The sequence below is a fragment of the Lasioglossum baleicum genome, chromosome 15 (genome assembly GCF_051020765.1).
Source record: "Lasioglossum baleicum chromosome 15, iyLasBale1, whole genome shotgun sequence".
Taxonomy (NCBI): Eukaryota; Metazoa; Arthropoda; class Insecta; order Hymenoptera; family Halictidae; genus Lasioglossum; species Lasioglossum baleicum.
Window position 1 is genome coordinate 4,566,090 of NC_134943.1, and position 21,785 is coordinate 4,587,874.

Consider the following 21,785-nt stretch of genomic DNA (forward strand, 5'->3'; position numbering starts at 1 on the left):
AAGAAAATTTTCGTTATATACAGGGTGTTGAGCGACAACGACGTAATAAGAATTGTGATATCTGGAAATAAGGAATATCTGAAACGCAGTTGTTCTAGTACCGAGCCTCTCCAATCGTCCACGATTACAAAGAATTTATGTTCTGTGCCCACAAAGAGATCGTTTGTTTGCAGGATCCTCAAAGAGTGACGCGATACGAGAGCGACCAAGAACAGTTCCCTCACGGTCCTCGGAATCTCGAAGGGGACAACGTGGCGGCGCCGGTGACACCTCTCACGTCTCCGAGCGGCAGACGAAAGAGGTCTGTCGTAGTGTCCGATCGAAAGATCCGTAGCGCGGACGTCGGCGTGAGTGGTTTGTACGAAGTGATCTCCGAGGCGGATCTGGCCTTCAGCCCGGACACTCACGCGGAAGCGGTAACGGTCTTCCAAGGTAGAATACGCGAGGAGGTGGTTTACGGCATCTGTCTGCCGATGCCCGGGTTCAGCGCGCTTTTCATCGTCGTGGCACTGTCCGCTGTGATTTCTGCATTGGTCGCCGGCGCGATGCTTCATCGGCTGCAGGCGCAAAGGGAAGCAGTCGACAGCAGAAAGAACAATAGAGCCGTACACACAACCAACGGTTGGCTACTATACGGGCTGCTGCGTGTGCGATGCACGACGAGACCGGCTCATCCGGAACAGATCCAACCAAAACAGACGAACTCGGTCGCAGCGAGCCCCTCGGTCGAAAGGGGTTGACCGAGATTCGACGATCATACCTTTTGGAAATAATCGGCGTGTGCCTCCGAGAGAGAGAGAGAGAGACAATGTGCAATAATATACTGTACAAATTACTTTAAGTGCGTGCGATTGCGCGCGAGAGAGTTCTCTGACGGACCATTGTTCCGAGGATCCTTCGGGGTGTTTCCTCTTAGAGAGAGAAAGAGTACGAGACAGAGTGCGTGATGATGCGGAGAGAATGTGTCCGAAACGGTGCGCTTGATGCGGAACTCCTTCTAGAGACTATAGTTACTTTTAATAGGTGTTTCAATGAGGGTGTCTTTTCTTAATCAGAAACTGAAACATCGATGATGCTTCCGTTTCTGGCTAGTTGGTATTGGGTAAGTAAGTACTTTCGGAGAATATTGTTCAGGAAATTTGTAAAAGAGAAAGGACAATGCGACAGCCGACGCTGTGAATATTGTAAAAACTCTATAACCATGATGATTGCGGATTAGGAAACTGTGTTTCTTCGTTCGACGGATCGGAGATCGCCGAAGCAGGATTACGCTGCTTGCCACGGGTGCATCGCTTTCCTTAGATAATTTAAGAACGGAGCGCATTAACACACTTTGGATTCTGTAGAATATATAACATATATGCGCGAGTAATTACGAAAGGGATCTAAATTTCTTACTTTTTATAAATATATATATATAATACAAAATATATTTAATTAAAATATGCATATATCTGTGGTTAGATCACTTTCATAATCGCCGGCATATACATATGTAAACTAAAGCGATTTACGAGAATCTATTTTCTGTACGTAAGTCATCTATATATCTGATAGATTTATACATATTTAATTATCGATTTACTAGGGATGCTGCTATGGATATACACTTATAGTCTCACAAGTTAGAAGAGACGGAGAGTATAGCATTCTCCTGCGAAGCGTCCTCGACGAACTGCAACGATCGAAATCCCGAGCCGGAAGACCAATGTTTCTCCAAGATAGTAATTCTTACGGAAACTATGTATCGGAAGAATTGAAAAATATATAAGAAACTGGAGATCATGGGATATTTTATGGGAATACTTTGATTGGGATCGCGCGTCGAATCTTTTCTAACTTGACGAGCTATGGCAATTACGATTGAAAATAAAATAAAAAAGTTAGTACAAACGATTACTGTAATTTATATTTAACAAAGGTTTCGTACGGAATACTCTCGAAATTAGAGAATCTAGTATTTATTATAGGAGGTTGAGTCTAATAAATCGTTCAAGTCGAATTCTATACTAACTTTAAAGTTGTTCTATCGACGCGTGTTTGATAGAAGACGCTATCGCACTCGATCGATCTAACGTCGAAGTAACAGCACCTCTAGAACTAGCCCCAAAGAGGCTGAATGTACTAATACCTAACTGAGCATAGGAAAGAAATGGTGAATATTCTCAAGAGAGTTTGACAACTGGGAAGATCAAGTCTCTTATATTTTCAATAATGTATATCTCTAGGATAATGCAGGAGCTCGATATATTTTAGTGGATACCTCAACGCATTTTAACCTTCCGTTGACACGCGAATATAATTAACTACATAGTAGCACTGTATATCAGAAAGGTTTCTCTCATCGTTCAATAATTTCGGACTAATGTATCATACCTCTTCGCTCCCTTCGCGCGCGCGTTTTATAGTCTTCTCCCCGCTAGTGCCAATCGAAGGTTAGTGGTCATTCACCGTCGCGGGCCTTTTATGTTAGGCGACTAGAGCGTAGAAACAATTATTTAAGAACTTTTCGAGCACGACCCGCGTTTCGAGGACGACGTTCGCCTGATTACCATGGACGGTACTTAGAACCTTGAAATACCACATATACGTAATTATGCATATAAGTAAGAAGCGTATATTTGGAGAACATTATCTCGCAGAAAGGGTTTATCTGTTTGGAGTGCTGTTGCGGTCGTACGGAAAAACGGAAGAAGCTTTTTGTACAGGAGAACGAAACTTCCCCAGATTCCTCTATTTTTCCACTTTGTCTTTGTAATAAAAAGAAACGGATGTCTTCTCCTGAGAGAAAGGTTAATTAACGCGACGCGACGGTTCGAACGGGTAATTGTTTATTTACTCGATATTTTCGAACGACGCTAGACCAGCGATATCGCGTTGTATCGTTTCTTAAATATACAAATCTATGTGTACACGCGTCAGAAACGAAATGGCGAAGCAGACTTTTTGAAATCGGGGCGACGCGATGCGTAGCATGGAATCGGTGCTGCTCCGAGCGATAGGAACAAAAGGTTAAGTCGATTGTTGATCGAGACGTTCTGTTTTTATTTAACATAAATCAATGATAATGCCAATAAATGTATTTACAGCACCTTAACCGATTTCCACAGATCCGACGTTTACTTTTTTCTTTCTCCCGAAAATATAGAAACTTCTACATATACTTATGTTCCCAATTTTTTTACGGATTCGTATAATATTCGGCGTCTTCGTGTAACAAAAATGGCAAGTATAATCGTAAACTTATTCGACTTACAAAAAAGATCGTTACCACGACGAATAACTTACCTAATGCTTAAGTTAACGTACAACATTATATCGTAAACTGTTACATGCCATTACAAGCTACTGACTATTGCTTTACACATCTGACCTCGATTTCTCTTTTGTTTCCATTATACTCGCAATATAAAATCTTTCTATTTATTAGGTGATAGTAGAATGTGACACTATAAACATAACAGTACGTTCGTTTGTAATTGCAAATTGTTCCCTACGCTTTGAAAATGATCAAGCTAGACGTATACAGTTCCTTTAATGATCTCTTGGCAGTCACTTACACGATTACAAGCCCGCAAGATACATCGTACGGATGACAAAGATCCTAAATAAATAACGCTACCGAAGATATTATTGCCAACAATATTTATAAAAAACGTTCCTCTTTAAACATAAAATATAGACTATTATCTCGCAACATTTCAGCCTTACGTTGTAACCGAGTTACATGTCGTCCACATGTAACGGGTACAAGATTAAAACAGAAATACGTATAGAATACCCAAATACCATTGTGTCCCGGAATAATTGTTAACAAGGATGTCGTGAGCGCAGTGTTTGATTATCTTTGACTAAATCTTCTCTCTCTCTCTCTCTCTCCCTCTCGTAGGTGACTATGAACAGCGTGAATGTTCACCATAACGCAGCACAAATCCATATTGTTTTATTGTTCAGACGCGAAAGCACGTAGCTAGAGAGTATCCTATTTATTTCGTTGCGAACGAGGTGCATAGTGTACACTCTATCGGATAGAGTCTATCCGGTACGTGCCGGTGTACAGAATCGTGCTTGCAACATTCTGTAGCCTCTACAATACCTGTAATGGATCGGCCAAGGGGACCGGTTTGCGCGAGAATCGAACGGAGTGTAGGTACAGCTTAAAAGTTTCGAAGACGCGATCTCGATGATCCGAAAATAAGCGCGTACGCGCGCAAGCGCAAGCGCGAAACAAGAAACCCGATCACCAAAGTTCCTTTCTACGTATAACTACTAATCGGAATCTGGCGACCTTCATTGAGCAACTCTGTCTGTGTCGAAGTTCGGCTTTCTCGTTTCATCTACTTTCTGCACGAGCGAACGGAGCCTCCTGCTACGGTTCACCGTTCGTTCGCTTCGATGAACGATCCTCTACGAAAGTCATCCCGAGCGAGTCTCGCTCCGAAAAAACTTAGCGGATACAAAAAATAATAGCGCCGATCGGCGACGCGCGTCCCTTTCGGGCCTGTGGCAGTAGAACTATGAGTAGAAACACGTCCTCGTCGATTTCTTCGTCGCGTTCTGCTCCCCGTTGTAGTAGGTCGCGACCTTTCTAGCCTTTCCCGAGAACGGTCTTAACCGTAGACAGAGGTAGGTGGAGAGGATGCACGAGGACAGCAGCACGGCGAGAAGTACTATTAGGGTGATGGCGAACCCGGGTGTAGTCATGCAAATCATCGCGGAGGTTGCGGTGTTCTCGTTACGAACCGGGAACACCATGGTAGGTCCGTTGGACTCTGCATTGTTCGACTCGTCGATGGAGAAGGTTAAGTCGCCCGTCGAGACGACGCGAATTATCCGATTCACACCAACAGCCTTTTGGGGCGCTGGGACTATTTCTCGAGATTTTCTCCGCCTTTCATCCCGAGGACGCCCGGCTGCAGCTTGCAGATATGCCTCCAGCGGAAGCGGAATAGGAGGCGGGATACCGTAACTGGAATCGGGATGGCCGCTAGACGGAGAATGATGATGATTCTCGAGAAGCCCCTGGGACTCTAGTAACAGAGGGGACTCGGAGCACTGCTCGGGACACTGGTACCGGCAGATTTGTATGGTGCACTGGAAGTGCACCTCCATCGAGTCTGGGAACTTGAACGCCTGGAAGTGGGCGTAGGAGAGGACCGACGCTGATGCGCCGAAATTCTTGATCTTGGTGAACCGCGACATCAGCTTCGGTCTCGTGATACAGCCTCTTTGATCTACCAGCTGTATCGGGGCACGTTTTCCGTCGTGAGCCAGACAGTTTCTCACGAGCATGTCGAACTTGGAGTCGTCGTCCTTAATCGCCAGGACCATCGTCATCGTTTGGCCGATCTTCACCAGCCCGGAGACCTCGGACGCCCACGGTCCCTTGCCCACCTGTATCTGCATCCAGCAGCCCACGTTGTCACCCGCAAAGTCCGCTCGCACCACGTCCAACATGTCGACGGGGAACGGACGGAAGGTAACAGATTTCTCGTAGAGATCGTGCCAAGTGCAGCGCAGCTTGCGCGCCTGGTCCCAAACTTCTTGAACTTGCGGATCGTATTGCACCACGATTATATTCTCGAAGTACGTTCCCGACCCGGATTCGGCGCCGTACCCGTATAAACCATTCTCCGTATTGCCAGCTGTGCCGCATGCATGAATGCTAATCTCGAAGTTCACCGACGTGCGTCCTAAACCCGCCGGCAGGTGCACGCAGTTGACGTTGCTGTAGTGGCCTTTGCTGAACACTATGCCGTAGAACGGCTTGTCGAAGCCGAGGTACACCTTCATCAGATTCTTCTCGCACTTCACGTCCAGCGAGATGATCTTCGGCATATCGGGCGTGGGTGCTGGCCAAGGTTCCACGCCTACCGCCGAACTGATGCCGCCACCTGTCGTGTAGATCTTGTCGATGGCTTCCGAAGGTGTCTTAGAAGGCGGCAAAGGCGGAGGCGGGCCGTGATAAGCGACGTTGTGGTGTGGTCTTGGATGAGGAAGACCCAAGCTTCCTCGACTCGGTGGCATAGGCAGCGGATGACCCCGAAGACCACCTGGCTTGTAGTGGTTGCTGCCTGCATCTTTCTCTCCCAGTGATTCCAACGCTAATTGATCGGGGGTGTTGATGTCGTTGTCTTGTCGATTCAACGCAGAATTGTCATTCCGATTGTCTTCGCCAGGTATCGCTTCAACAACCTCCACATCCTCCGCTCCAGCCAGCTGCGAACACGAAGAGGAACGTCGTTACAGGGATGCTGTGTTACCGGGCGAAACGGCCCGTAAAATACTTTGTAGAACATCGGCCAGGTAGAAAGGGATAAACGGCGAGAAAGTGTGAAAGTAGATTGATGTTGTCGGGCTGCATAATTTGCAGAGGCGTGAGTTCTTTCCGAATGGACCGCCTTTTATCCGAGACGAGCCCGCAACCGCAATCATCGAATGCCGGTACATACCGCACTCCCCTAAATTATCATGTAACGATCCGTGAATTCACTCCGTACGATCGCAACGAAAAAATTACCATAAACTCGACGTGTTAACGACAGGACGTGTCACACACAGACAGTATGAAGTCCTCGCATTAAAACGATCGTACATACATCCGAGAGCTTGTATTCCTCGAGCGTGGATTATGGCGGATCATTATTATTAAAACGATGAAAAATTTTGTTGTGCCGTTATGCATTCAGTTAGAGAACTCGATCTAGCATAAGTACGGGCCCGGGCTGCGCAAAACGCAATAGTCAATTATATTTGTACAACAACTACATGCCGCAGCGTTTTCGCAAATGCCATAAAATCCCGTGCATAATAAGCTTATAAAGAGCACGTTATACGTCCGCTGTTAAGTATACAAGGGAATCAGGTATTTTTTACGATCGTTGTAATGCGCACCCCCATTCCACCGGGGCCAGAACGAGCAAGGAATCCCGCGATTTTACGGTGCTTCAATCAAATTTCGCGCGGGCCGTGTACTTTCGGCGAGTATAAATAATCGATTTTTTTCGGGTGCCCGATGTGGGAAGATTACCGGTGAACCGGGGTAGAGAAGAGGGGATCGGCGATAGAGGAGGCCCTGGGACCGTCGCAAAAAGAGATGCAATTTTTCATAAGCGGTCTCTCGAAGATCCGCTCGGAGCGCTATCTCGTACGCATTCCTGATGGCCAATATGGAAGACAACAGTGTCCGACCAACAAACCCGTTCTGACTGTTCGACGAATGACGGGTTCGGAGAGCCGGGTTGAGAAGGGGCGACCAAACGACGGAATAGGAGCATATCGGGGCCTGTTCGCCAGCCTAGTGGCTGATTGCGTCACGCGTGACCCTGGGGCATAACGGACCACCCGTGTCTTTAGCCTTAGGTCAATCGGTCAGCCTCAGCCGCTTCAGATACAACGCGGGTTCGGTTTTCCGGCTGTACCTTATCTTGCGGCTGTTGGCTTTCCAGCCTACGCGTTCCCATAATTCGACGAAAGCTTACTGGGTCACCTGTGAACGAACTCGTGACGGATTTCGATGACGGCGCGGCCTGCCTGCGCGCGGCCGACTGTAAAAGACGATGACCGTCCTTCGAGAGAAACCGCAACGGCCAGACCAGACGGAATGGGACGGGGCGCCCGTCGGTTTGCATATCTCGTTCTCCTTTTCGAGAGACACAGAGACCGAGAGACAAAATCAAACCGCGCGCGCGTCTGCCAAACGATTTCCGTCCCGGGAAACGTAATCACTTAATCGTCCCGGGCAACGATAATAATGTTGTCTCCGCACTCCGTAGCGGTAATGACGTAATTAATTTTCTGTTACGACGTGACCGAAGATTGATATCGCGTTGAAGGCAGCATTCGACAAAAAGGGAAAATTATAGTAACGCTGGAAGAGTAATAATTATCCGTCGCGCTCCGAGAAGTCTCTCTTGTATCTCGAGGTGCTTCTATCATCTTAGAAGGCATTTCATTCATCTACTATCTCCTCCATTCACCTGTTCCAGCCTCCGCAAGAACTATCGCGCCTCGTTGCAGACCGTCTGCGAGTCTTTCCGCGTGTTACCGTGAAAGATTTTTATGGAGCTCGAATGAATCGTTATCTTGCAAGACCGAATCTGATTACTTCGGGGTAATATTATTCCAAGATTCGAGTCGGGTTCTGTCTCTACTTTGAAATGCAGATTATGACGTATTACTCGGAGTGTATGTTAATTGCAAAAATTTTATCTCGAGGAAATGGAAAGTTATAAATCTTTATTACTTAAATAGCCGTGTGATGAACTTGCGTTGCTCTTTATACAAAATGTTGCTATCTACATTAAAATGATGAGAAAATGTGGTTTCGTTTAATATTCAGCCTAAGCTTCATAGCTAATTATTGGGTACTATATTAACATACACGTTTAACCTAAAACTCATATGAAAATATTCTGAAGCTATGTTGTACTTAAATAACGATAACTATATAATATTTTAAAGCAATACTTTTTTAATGACTTTTATAATATGATTAAAAGTAACTAGCCACAACTCAGACAGAAAACAGTGTACGATTACTTAATCGTTCTTTTATAAATATTACAAAATTTAGAAAAACTGATAATCTTTCCAAAAGAAATATTCAGAGATTCTTCAACATCTGCCTTTCCCAGAGACTGCACGACTAACTGCACAATTCCAAAAAGATGGATATAAAAAAATAAAGAAGTACATAACAGGCGACTACTTAATCATTTTCTTCTTGGTAAATGCTACAACGATTGAAAAAAATCCGATCATGTTTCCAATGAAAATATTTTCCAAAATATTCAGAGAGTCTTCGAACATCAACGTCTGAAGCTTGCCTAGAAATTGGACAATTTCAAAAAGAGCGAGATTCCCTTGAGAAACGTTTGAGCCGTCGGAGACGTAGCTGCATATAAAATCGAAGAAAAGGCAAACGAAGTCAATCTAAAAATTGCCGTTGCTGACACGAATATTTGAAGTGGCTCGGTGGTCTCGAAGAATGAGCGTGGTTCGAAAAGGAAACGCGGGAGGGGGAGGAGGGGTCTCGAAGGGGGGAAAAAAGGTAGAGAACGAATTAAAGTCGTGTGGGTCCCCAAGAATCCAGGATGGGAACCGGCAGGATCAGGGGAACCGGTAGTTTAATGTGCAATTTTTGCGCGCAATCTTGTAAGACCGATTCCGTGGCGAAGGCTCTGACGGTAAAACGTTACTTCGTAGTAGACGTGGATGAGCCGGATCGAAACGCCGCGCACCATTTCAAGACATCGACCGGGCCTCTCGAGTCGCCCTTAGCTCTGGGTCAGAGCACTGGGTAACGGCATTACAGGCTATGTACCCACCGCGAATCTGGGTTATAATGTAGTAATTACCCACGCAGACATACCGACCTACCCCCCTTGAAACGTCGCCGCGTGTTCTTCTTTACTTCCCGGCGGTTTTTGACCATCCATTCAACAACTCGCGCACGACGCCGCCTTTAACACAGAAACAGCCGCTCCTCTGCGCTGAATTTTAACGAGACGCAATAAGGCCCTTGTAATCTTTCATACTAGGCCGCCGACGTTTATGGTAATTCGCATTTTTACACAACGATTTCGGAATGCTGAATAATTAACGCTTTACCCGTCGAAGGGGCCATGCCGGTTTTTCGTTTTCCAAAATTCGATTTTTCTGTTTTCGCATTTTGTTTAAGTATAAATGTTGTAGAATATGTGTGTGCGGAAGAATTTGCTCGAATTCATAAAATTAACGTAGTTAGTTGAATCTTTAAGCGATTGATCACGAAATCGTTTGACTCGAAATTTTTAGAGAATCTTCATCACATACCCTGTTATCGCTTGAACCAAAAATTTTTTAAACCCATCAGTTTTTTCTTATATTTTTAACCGGATTTTTAATTTCTTTTGGTTCGAACCGTAACATATCTTCACACTGATTAATGAACAACTTCATTTTTTGTTTCCGATCAGTAAAATGACGAGAATCACGATTAGAGTATTACACAGTTGATTAAATTTTATATCAAAATTATTTATATCAAAACTACTTACCCCCTTCAACAAGAGGCAGGCAAAAATGAAGATTCGCCACCGCATACCGTATTAGCGTCCACGGTGGTGCACTACGAAAGTGCGACTGCAAAAACACAGAATTTTTCAATCACAAAAATTCTTGAACATTTAAAAACGAAGAAAAGTAAACGTACCTATGATAATAATCTCGCGTGCTCGGCTGGCCAACCCTTTCAACGCGTCAAAGTCAACACTTCAGCCGAAGTGAACACGTGACGATGTAATTATCCGGTAGGTTCTTCAGCAACCAGATTGACGATCGAGATCTGCAATATCAGTACAAAAACAAACGTTATTCCGTGGAGAGAACGACGACATTGTTTCAACCGTGTTCCTTTTGCAATGACGTCGGTATAACGAGTGAAACGTCATAATAAGTTATTAGTATCAAACGTCTCGAACGTTGAACGAACGAACCAGTCCATCATTGGACGGCAGACTCGTGTTTAATCGTCAATTATCAGACACGCTCGCCTCGTGCGACCACTAGGCCACCTGTCCCAAATTCCTGCCGAATGTCCGGGTTTTCGCTCCGTTACCTCGTTGTACTCATGACACCCGACTGCCACGATCGACATCTATAGGTATGAACTAAATTCGTCGAGCTGAGATCGCGTCCCGAAAAATCGCAAAATATATTTTCTTCATTTTGCCATCGATCAGAAATCGTTCACCGCTATTAACACAAATAAGCAGAAAGATTTCTCGAAAACCGGATGTGAAACGCTTTCGATACGATTTTTCTGGGGAATTCGTCCGGTGAACGGTGCTGTTTTCCTATTTAAAGAGAAGAACGGCGAAGACGCCACTCGGTAATGCGATTCATCGGAATTATGCAGGTTCAAGGTGCACACAGTGCACGAATGTAGGCAAGTAGGTTCCCGTCTATCGGGTCTCGGCGTTCTTACCGAATCCACTTACACGGACCCGAGGCCGGGATCGTCCCTGCCAATAGATTTTCGTTCGATTCCGGATCGGACAACGGCCGATACGTGCGACAAATCACCGATTTGGGATTTGAGTGGCTGTTTGTCTGGCATTTCGATGGCAGCGCGTTGGGAATTTCTAAAAGGCCACGAACAAACTATTCCGAGTCCCTATTGACCTCGTCAGGCACCTGGTTTCCGATCGATTACGGCTCCACTCTGTTTCGTCTAAATCTCGACTGTCGTAAAAATGGAAATAATTATAAGTCACGCGCGCGGATCGTGTTTTAATAAACCGTCTACGAATAACACAAAAGCTCATGGCGTCCCCGGTTATAATTAATACATTCAACCGAGACCGCGTGCGCGAGTATCGAGTGGAAGGTAATTACGATCCACCGAATGATCTATACCGAATTCCGTTAGCACGGCGAAGTCACGGACGCTTGTTTATTACCAGCATACATTAGTTATTATTCCGCTTTGCGATTCGTGCCAGAATAGACTGCGACACCTGTTCTTTCTTTCGCTACGGGGCCGTGGCTGAATAAAAATCACTGCCGGCTGTTTACACGTCCGTTGTTCCATGCTAACCATGAATCGGGCACGCCGAAGATGTGGCGTGGTGCCAAATACATATAACGGTTCTACCGGTGTGGTAATTCCAAAGTCAGGCATTCGCATAATGAGCACCTAATAGTAACCCATATAGAAGCCACTCGAAATCCCGCCTCGTTCCCCTTTCTTTCGGACACAGAATTTTTATTATTCCTGAACAATTTTGTCCAACCACAAAATTCTTCGGCAATTAATAGACTGATAAAAACGAGTAGGAAGATGAAAGAATTCAAGAGAGTATCAGCTTATTGAAATTATTAAAGGGAGAAACATATCTTTATTTGATTTCAATACCTTGTAATTGATACAGAAAATTATTTTACATAAAGATCTCCAATCTAGCTACTCATTTACTTCTTACATACTGTAAATGATGGATCTCTTTCTATATTATGAGATGTATTTCGTTAATTTGGGATTTTATAAATGATGATTTGTTGACTTAAAGTGTACAATAAAAATCGGTGAAATATTATCCCAGCATCTTTTATGCAACTATTTTTGAGGAGTGTGTGAGGATAATGTCAATTATTCATCACAAGGATTAATGAATGTAGAAAAGGAAAATCGTGCAGAATTGCACAATGAATGGTTTTTATGCAAAGTGAAAATCGTCTGCATTAATTTCAAGGTACAAGAGCACCAAAGGCATGTGTTTCCTTAATAATCTGAATGAGTTAAAAATAATGTATTGTTAAATTCCTGAAACGTTTTTACTGTTTCGCATTCCATCTCGACTCATTTTTAAATTCATTAAGATCCACAGTCCGGTAATAGCATTTAAATTGAAGATCCTGATCAGTGGTACAGTCGAATCCGACACGGAGTGAAAAACAAGAAGTATCGTGTTATTAATCACGCCTCGGGAAGAATGGAAACACGGCGATATTGATTGCGAATCGTCGCCTACAAATCTGCTAATAATCTCGTCGCGGGATTTAACACGGGATCGATCCTCGCCGAGTGAGATAAATACGTTAGCAATCACTACTGGTATGCCGAATGTACTATAGACCATATGATACGCACATAATCCACATTACTCTATGTGCGACGTAACGACCACGCGGTAATCGAGCGTAACGCAACAAATTGACAACTTGATGACAACTCGATGCACTTTCGATGTAAAGGTGTCGTATTGCTGATCGATCGTGCGAGATATTAGCCGGAGCTCGCTGAAAATCGTCTACCGTTAATATACCACCTGCCGATTTACTATCCACCTTTCCTATCTGCTCGTTTCCACCATCATTCGCGACATGCATTCTTGCTTTCGGACAATTGTCTCTGTTACGTCCGTATCCCTTCATACAGCGACACAAAAACTTACTTTGGTGGACTCATCATCGACAAGGTATTACATTACAGTTTCATATCTTTATTTCCATCGTTCTCGAGTCGCAACGAGATTTCGTTTCGACCCGAGAGAAATCGTACTAGTGGTCATTCGAAATGGATTACGCGGGAACGAGCGATTGATGGCGAAAAAATTGCTGCAAAACGCACGCGTACGTGTACAGATTTGTGTTCACGTTTCTGAGCTGGCTGCGCGAGATTAGCCCCAACCGGCGAGTAGCCACCAACTGTTGCGGCGATGCACATTCGATAGAATGAAAGCGGTCACCACGTGGTCGGCTATACATAATGCGCTGCATATCCCACGGCGCGTCATATAATGTCTCCGATCAAGACTGCAGCTTGCTGTCATTAGCAACGCATTAGAGTCACGACGAATCCCGCTGTAAATAACAGTTTAATCAATGGCCCAGATAATTGGATCACACTCGGCCGTGCTGCAATTACGATCTAGCGGGTGACAGGTGCATCCGGAGGATCCTGATCGAAGAACGACGTCGCGCGAGACCTAAACGATCGGTTATACATACATAGATCGCGCGGTATTGGGCGTGAAAATTGGAAAAAGTTGAAGAGAAAAGCGTCTTACGTTTCGCCACCCAGGTCGTCGAGGGTTTTTTTCGGTTTCCGCTTCGGCGAATCCGTAATCAATGTCGCACGAGGAGCAGGAACGCACCTTACACTAATCGACGCACCATGTGCCGAGAAATCTCCGCGTGGTCGCGCGGTCGGAGGCACTCTAAAGCACAGTCAGTTGATCTCAACAGATTTCAGCCGCGAAAACGGGGACAAAATCGGCGAACGTGTGTGCGAGATGGTAGAGGATCCCGGGACGTTTGCAAGCCGATTCGTTGCTTTCCTGCCTGGTTGCAAAGAACGAGTCGTTTCGGGTCCCCTGAACGTTTCCCGCGCGACTGATCTGCAGACGGATTCGCACCGGGATTCGCCGCGATATCTGTTCGCGGCAGCTAGAAAGACGCGGTTGCGGCGTGGCTGCGGAACCGATGGTGCACGCGAGAACTCAACGAGTCGGAATGGGGTACACCTGTCCGATATAGAGAGTATACTATAAACGTGGCGGCCCGCCCCCTGACCCAGACACATGGTACAGTTATATAGGTCCCTCAACAGACCGGAGGATATCTCTTGTCGTTCGGTCGGGCCACACTCTTGACGACCACGACCATGACTCGTGGACGTGGTCGCGGTCGTGCTCCTATTCGTCGTTCTTGTTCTTCATGATGCCCCTGTTGCCGTCTGGCCGTATGCACGCGACTTGTTAGACATACGACGCCGCACCGTCGCGTCGTTAGCACGCGTCTCTCTTCCTGCACCTGCTGCGATGCTGTGCTACCGATACTGCGAATTTTTGACCGATTGCATACAGGTTTAATTTCATTCATGACTGTCTCCGGAATCAGACGGCATTTGAAATCCTGTTTGTGTCGCGAGCTTCGGGGATGTTGGCCCTTTCGAATTGGAACTTTGATGTTTAGCTGTAGAGTATCCTTAATATTTGTGACTGATATTTATGCAGAAAGCTGTGGTTTAATAAGAAATAATTTTCACAATGAAATTATACAACTTAGAAATTTTTGTTCAACTTCCCATTCTCGTCCCTTTTTGAACTGCAACTTTTCTGCCGATCAGTAGAATGTCATCTTCAATATTAGGTACTGCTATTTGTACAGAAAACTGTGGAAATAATCGGTTCTTTAATCATTTACACAATCAAATTGTATGAGAAATCACAGAAATATAAATAACTTTTATAAAGTCTGCCAACATATTTTAAATATTTTCGAATATCAAACTCTAGAGCCAAAAGAGGAAACAAATTTATGATAAAATAAAACATTTCCTGATCGTAACTTCTACGAAACAGTTTTTACGATCGATTAAAAGTAGGTCAAACGTATTTCATGGAAATGGAATGCAAAGCATCGTAATCCGTTAGCAAGATCATTACTAAAAACGTGACAAATCATTCCATTTCTTAAATTAGTTTATGCAAATATCGGAACATGTTCGTCTCGTCTTGAGTGTACCAATTTTTCCGATGTAACAGATATTTCAGTAGCCGATAAAGCGCGAAGTTGCAGAATGCGCCTGTTTCCGGTGAGGATTTAACCGTATAGTGCACTTTCATACTAATTACTAAGAGCAACATGTGCACACACGTATAACCAAGGTATGAACGTAGTAAATGGGTGAATCAGCCGACAATCAACCGACCGACCGACCGACCGACTGACCGCACACACATTGGTGACCTATAGGTGAGTACCAGCTGGATACGTGCCTTTGTGTGGAACAATGGATGGAATCTTATTAGCGGGAATCATTGTTCGGTTTCTCACTGGTGAATATGATGCGTACACGCGTTTTCTGCTATTCAAGTGTCTGGCAATGACGACAGTGAATTGAAGTTTGGTTGCTATTTTACTTTGCGTAACCATACATTATTAAAGCTACTGAAATAAAAGATCAAGAAGAAAATACGCATGACATAATAACGATAGCAGCAAGTGTACTATTAGAGAATTAAGAATAATTAAATCGATGTGCTCGATGTCATCCCTGGCGTGGTAGTTTGAATGAATAAAGGACTGATCTTCAATAATTTAATGTAAAGTTGATGTATATTGCTGTGTGACGTCAACTTAAAAAACAGACACATTTCCATACATGAGTACACTATTAAAACATTAATATATTACATGGTTACTGCTTACTACGAGATCACAAACAATAGTTTTGTGCACGCCGCTGTCGAAATGACTGTCGTTAATAAGCGATCGATACTATCGCCTCGAATTAATATATATTATTTACAATTGCATTTACACAAAATACCTACATTTTCTTTCCTGTGTATTTACATCGAGTTTGCAATACAAATAAAATACACCGTATATTGGCAATTTGATCGTTCAATTATGGCCGCGGCAACGGGTAGATCTCGCGGCTACCATCATCATCGTACTTCAACTCGCGACTGGAATAGCGCATCACCTTTTACGACATAGTTTATCAAATAAATCGAGAATCGTAAAATGCAGAGTTCCCGAACAGCGTTTAAGCCGTCATTTCTTGTATTACACGGCACACTTTGCCGCTATAATTGACACATTGCGAAAATACTATTTCGCACAACAGCTTTTTTCTTCGTGTTTTCTTTTTTTGTTGCACTTTTTCCATTAATTTTATTACTTCTTTATTTATTTTTTTTCCTTTAAATCGAACCAAAGCGACACACTGTTACGACGTCGTGTCGGACACCGAACATAGCGAGTGTTGTGAGCATGTAATGTAACTCTTTTTGCGATAGATAATAATGATTACATGCAAGACAAACCTTGCGCTTAATATAATCGGTTAAATTTATAATTTGCGTTTTATATAGAGCGCAACATCAAATGATGATCCGTATGGTACGTCGAACAATTAACTTTCATATTGAACATTGTGAAGTTGTCTCTAAAATATAAACTGCGTTTGTAGAAAAACTTAACGATGATGCATTTTCAACTTCTGCCCCATTGTTTTTTCACTTTATTTTTTATCTTTTTTTTCTTCTAAATATTGTCTTCGATGTATTACGCTATGTCTTATCACGGTAAAGTTTTATAGAGTATATACTTTTTTTAGAACCCATTAGGATCCGAAAATCCAGTTTGATTTTCATTTAAACTTTGTAGATACTATTTAACATTTTGTCTAACGATGGATCACCAGGGAATATATCTATAAGTTTTCCGGTTATCCATATGATTCGTTTCGATCATTGATTTTTTTTCTACTCGAACGTCGCTTGCGTGCCCGTTTATACTTTGTTTTTCACCAAGGTGCTCTTCGCTTTTATATAAATTAAATTGAAAAAGTGCGATGTCACTAGCTCGCACATACACCCCCTTTTTTTCCGCTCGTGACACCGTTCTGGCAATGCGTTTCTATAAAACGTAAAATGATCACAGTGGACCAGCACCGAAAGAAAAAGTATATAAATACAAGAAAAGAAAGTCAATAAAAAAATATTGTCAAATTTAAAAAAGGAAAGAAAGATATACAAACAAAAGATAATGAAAATACATGTTAAAAATCTATACGCGTCTCTCGTGTATGGCTTTCTTAAAGCTTTAGTGAAAATAATAATAGTTACAATGAATCAAACTTCCCAACTTGTTTTTCCAGAAAACATTCTGAAATATTGTCGGAAGATCTAACTCGTAAACATCGCTAAGTTAATTTTGGTATTACTAATTAGATTTTTGAAGCTTCTCAAATAATCCTCTATCAGAAAATATCCCGTTATCGAAAATTTGTAGCACAATCGCGGTTTACTTTGAAAAAACAGCGGTTAGTGAATCCTAGATCATTCGCCAATGCAAAACATATATATGTATATATGTATATATATATATATATATGTATACTGGTGTCCATAGCATTCTCTAGTTATTAACAATAGTGCATAAATGAATTCAATGTGATGTTATGCAAGAGCGGACGCCGGCAGGGAACTGTGCTTAGGTTTCGTTTTATTTACAAAAACCTTTATGCAACCATTGAAATCGGCGCTCACGAGAACATGACCACCACAGCCTTTGGTGCGCTGTTCAACCACAGGATCAACGGGAGGAACGTCTACGGTTGAACTAGCTAGATTTTTTGCATATTCCTTGCTCTCCCAGTGCTCCCTCTCTTCGATTTGTTTAATAATACTATCTGGATTTGGTGCAAATACTGCGCATGTTACTACAGCGTTATGAGCTTTGATGCCCTCCCAGAAATCATTCCGGTCTCTACGTACACTAGAGAATTTCGAATAATCGTGATGGGTCTTCCAGATGTAAATGCACTGGTTTTCCGAACCGCTAACTATATATTGCCCGTCGGGGCTGAAACTCGCTTTAATCTGGCTACTGACGTTAACGTAGCCCTTATATTTGCATGACAGATTCAAATCCCTCAAGTCGTATAACCGGATACGGCTGTCGTTCGAGGTGACCAGGATCTTGTCTTCACCGGGCATAGGCTCGATACCGCTAATCTTTCTTCCGGTCGAGTTCTTGCCTCTGGTCGACCGGACGTGTATCTGCGTGTGATACTTCAACTGATCCGTGTTGTAGAATATACATCGGCCGTCGTACGAGCCTACCACCGCAAATTTTCCATTCTGGCAGAAATTCGCGGCGGTGATCAATTTGGTTTGACCGTCGACCTCGCTCCACACGGCAACTTTCTTGTCCGGGATGTTCCACAGCCGGAGTTTACCGTCCAAAGATCCTGACAGGAAGTATCGATCGTCGCGAGGATGAAATACTATCGCCGTAACGAAATCAATATGCTGGAAACAGCAGAGGCATTCCTTTCTCGATATATGCCATAGCCGCACGGTTTTGTCCATCGACGATGACAGAACGAAGTAATTCTTAGACCAGGACACGTCAAGCAAGTCCGAAGTATGGCCGGTGTAAGTGCAAAACGGTTTTGGCATGAACGGACTCTTCGTCCCCTCGATTTCACTAAAGGCACTAGCCACAACGTTAGGATCTTCCATCGACTGTTGCGAGACCAGAGACTCCTGCGAAGGGGTGGGACTAACTTTCTCCGCGTTGTATTTCGTTCGCATATCCTGAAAATAGGTGAAATGGTCGCGCAGGACCCAAATTCTCAGAACTCGGTCTTGTCCCGCTGTAGCAAGCAATCGCCCACAGGCAGAGAATTTCATACACCAAACAGGACCCACGTGTTCGCCGCTCAAGTCCTGAACATGCTGCAGACAACTGAACTCGTACGGTCCTTTATGGCTGTTGGACGCTTTCAATTTGATGTATTGCTGTTCGCCAGGATAGACTTCGTCTACTATGTCCATAACGTCTTCCTTGTGCCTTGCATGCGATACCTCTTGCGCAATAGACTTTGCTTTGTCCATTGTTTTTTTCACAGTGGATCCTAAAAATCGTTTTATCTTCTGAGTCCTCTTTCGAACTCTGCCAACAGCTACATCTTCATCCGGCGGTATACTGGACATTTTACTATCGACACTTTCCTCGTCGCTTTCTTTCTCCTTCTCGAGACTAGAATTGCTTATATATTCTGAAGTAAGTCTCATAATATGAAGCGATAAGGGATTAATACACTGCGGTAGTTTATCTTCCGCTATACTCAATGGCACTCTTTCACCAGTGTCTAAGTTTAATACAGTTACTTGTTCTAGTATTTCCTGAAACGAGATAAATGCCTTATTTGATTGATAAATTACATAACAAACCTAGCATCTGTATCTAATCTTTCAATTAATGCTATACCATGTCTGTTAGGCGTTTGCCGGAATCTGTTCTTGTTCTCACGAACATATTTAACTGTTTGACCATGTCTTGATCACCAGCAGATTTTCGTCTCTCCTTTGAACCTGGAGAACTAATACCTGAAAATTTATGAGGACCCAAAGAGTAACGGCCAATGCTGTTACTTGACATGGACCCCATTGGACTACTAGATTTGTCGCTCGATCTCACACTCATTAATTCAGCCTTGACTCTTTCTATTCTTTCTAATTCTTCAACTGAAGGACCTTCTGCTTTCAATTTATCTTCGTCCTATAAATAAATAATTATATATATCTATATCGTACATTTACGTAACGTACGTTTATGTAAATAAATTGCAATACACACTTGTGGTTTAACAACATACTGCCCTTTGGTCGCGGACCGAATATCGAGCGAATGTTCAAATTCTCTAGTGATCGACTCGATCGTACTTGCTGGACTTGGTAGTGGCGATGCAGGCAGCACTGATTCGGTTGTATTAGGCTAAAATTATAGGACTTCGTTATTAATTTGTCAAACATAATACGATAAATGTAACAATTTTAGAAAAATACGTGTTACACACTAAAATAATTGTACTAATTGAAAAGTATCGTACAGCAAGGTCCGTAGGTGTTTGAGCTTTTGACTTTTTTTTACGTCTCGGTGGTGCAACAGGTATTCCGACCACAGTAACATCTTCGCTTGACTTTCCGTTATTCTTTGTACTAGCGATGACATCGGGTTCTTGAAGCATAACAGTCTTATCATTTTGTGAGTGAGAAGAATAGTTCGATCTGCCGTTAACAGAGGATTCCTGTAGGAGATCCCCTGATAACGTAAGGATGCTGGAGGACTGGGACACCTTACCAGACACTGTGTCCTCGTCTTTGCTTGGAATACTAGCAATGGAGGACATCTGGCTTTCTCGGGTAAGGATGGCAGAAGGAGGACACTGGGTTACATTTGTTACGAGTACAGCAGAAGCACTGTCCCCAACTCCAGCTAAAATTCGACCCACTCGTCCTAAAGAGGTCATGCTTTGTAGGCTAAGAGTATCGTGTTCAATAATTCTAAAAGGATGCGTCGTTTTCGAAGGAGCAGGATAAACACCCTCGATAGATGATGTTTGACTATCTGGGGGGGAACTATTAATTGGGATATCATCATCTTCCGTTTGCATGCGATGTCGAAGTTCTCGAAATCTCCTTCGACCGACAATTTTATCCGTACTTGATTCCTTTCCATCTTCTTCCTAAAGGAATGCACAAATTTATGAAAATTACTATTACTAATACCAGCAGTATCAATAATATTATAAACCGAATAGATACTTACAGATTTATCTTTACAAGGTACAGATTCTGTAGTTACATTATCCTTTGGTTCTATAATTGGTTTTGGTTCAGCAGGCTTTACAAAAACATCATCCTCGTCATCTGCTTTTTTAGTAATATCTACAGTTTCCTTGGATTGTATTTCAACACTAAAGGAATCACGTTGTTTACTTCTCCTATGAAAATCAAATACTCTATTCTTAAGTAGAACACATTAAAGTTGTTAGAAATTGAAATAAAATTTATTATTTCGTAAATTACATTGTTATACTGAAATCATTGTATAGGGATTTATTTAATATCTTTATTACAATATTATGTTTAAAACGAAACAGACATACAAATATAGGTTGACACAGGTAATACGATAATTACTATGACATTAAAAGTTATTTACTAACTCGTAGTAGATATAGTATCGACAATTAGAGCTCTACGACAGTTACAAATGCCGGCCCTGAAGTGACTGCATAAAATCATAAAAAGCGATTGCACGAAAGTACTCAATTGCAGACCTAACCAAGAATAATTAGGTAGGAACATGATACAACAAGAAAAGACAGGTGCGATAAAATAATCTAGAACGTGGAGCGAATGTTGCGAGTGTGGAATAAAATCGGACGGGACATGACACCGAGCAAATGAAAAACGCGGAAAAAATCAGTTCGTAGCAGCTATTATTCCATAAGCGAATCAGTTCAAATTGTTACGAAAGCTACATAGTAACAATTTACAATGCACGCGTGTTGTAAATAAAATATTAGCGAAGATCTCGAAGCGAATCATATGACAAGCGAGGATTAGTGAAATTACCGTGAATTACGTTGGAAACTATCGTCCTCCGCGTCAAAAAATTCTTCGGAATCGCTGCTTCCAGACATTGTCGTCTGCACTGAATGATCGGTAATAATAATATTGTCCACATCGATACTGTCAAGACGCGTCACGCGTTTCGCAAAATCGCGAACACTAGGGCTAGATAAAAGCGGCTACAGGACTGCGATCGGCACGAAGTCATGATTTGACTTCTAATAGCGGTTACTGAAATGCACTGCCCCGTGCCGAGTACGCTGGTGCGTATTTCAATTATCCTAGTTCTTTCAGACGTGTATTAACGATGCGAACGTGGTAACACTGCACAAGTCCATCCAATAAAGAGGTCGCGTC

General features: G+C 43.1%; 3 protein-coding genes across 5 annotated transcripts in view; 1 reads left to right on the top strand and 2 right to left on the bottom strand.

Annotated features, from left to right (window-relative positions):
* Nucleotides 1–5,692, top strand: part of M (zona pellucida domain-containing protein miniature) — a 46,591-nt gene extending 40,899 nt beyond the window's left edge. The window contains exon 8 of the mRNA XM_076439774.1: nt 174–5,692. Coding sequence (XP_076295889.1) covers nt 174–740 — 567 coding nt within the window. The 3' untranslated portion in view covers nt 741–5,692. The remainder of the gene's footprint in view (nt 1–173) is intronic.
* Dy (transmembrane protein dusky) lies at nt 1,382–10,253 on the bottom strand. The gene is made up of 3 exons (XM_076439776.1): nt 10,196–10,253; nt 10,041–10,125; nt 1,382–6,219 (listed from the first exon to the last, which is right to left on the bottom strand). Exons 2-3 carry the CDS (start codon nt 10,083–10,085, stop codon nt 4,516–4,518), a joined length of 1,749 nt encoding a protein of 582 aa, XP_076295891.1. The 5' UTR covers nt 10,086–10,125; nt 10,196–10,253; the 3' UTR covers nt 1,382–4,515.
* A 7,206-nt stretch (nt 10,254–17,459) lies between these two features.
* On the bottom strand, nt 17,460–21,782 carry LOC143216581 (WD repeat-containing protein 44). 3 transcript variants are annotated; one of them, XM_076439760.1, is made up of 7 exons: nt 21,432–21,782; nt 20,620–20,794; nt 20,152–20,536; nt 19,901–20,028; nt 19,648–19,785; nt 19,279–19,569; nt 17,460–19,211 (listed from the first exon to the last, which is right to left on the bottom strand). In XM_076439760.1, exons 1-7 carry the CDS (start codon nt 21,497–21,499, stop codon nt 17,460–17,462), a joined length of 2,937 nt encoding a protein of 978 aa, XP_076295875.1. In that variant the 5' UTR covers nt 21,500–21,782. The 3 variants fall into 3 exon arrangements, with proteins under 3 accessions (XP_076295875.1, XP_076295873.1, XP_076295874.1); XM_076439758.1 differs by having other exon boundaries at nt 19,901–20,536; nt 21,432–21,781; XM_076439759.1 differs by having other exon boundaries at nt 17,460–19,193; nt 19,901–20,536; nt 21,432–21,768.
* Between the last annotated feature and the right edge of the window lie 3 nt (nt 21,783–21,785).

Excerpts from the sequence above, each read along its gene's own strand:
- Dy (XM_076439776.1), bottom strand. The coding sequence starts at position 10,085 with ATGCGGTGGCGAATCTTCATTTTTGCCTGCCTCTTGTTGAAGGGG. Across the intron at positions 6,220-10,040 it reads CCTGCCTCTTGTTGAAGGGG|CTGGCTGGAGCGGAGGATGT; the intron begins GTAAGTAGTTTT and ends TCGTGTTCGCAG.
- LOC143216581 (XM_076439758.1), bottom strand. The coding sequence starts at position 21,499 with ATGTCTGGAAGCAGCGATTCCGAAGAATTTTTTGACGCGGAGGACGAT. Across the intron at positions 20,537-20,619 it reads TACCTTGTAAAGATAAATCT|GAAGAAGATGGAAAGGAATC; the intron begins GTAAGTATCTAT and ends GCATTCCTTTAG. Across the intron at positions 19,212-19,278 it reads GCAAACGCCTAACAGACATG|GCATTTATCTCGTTTCAGGA; the intron begins GTATAGCATTAA and ends CAATCAAATAAG.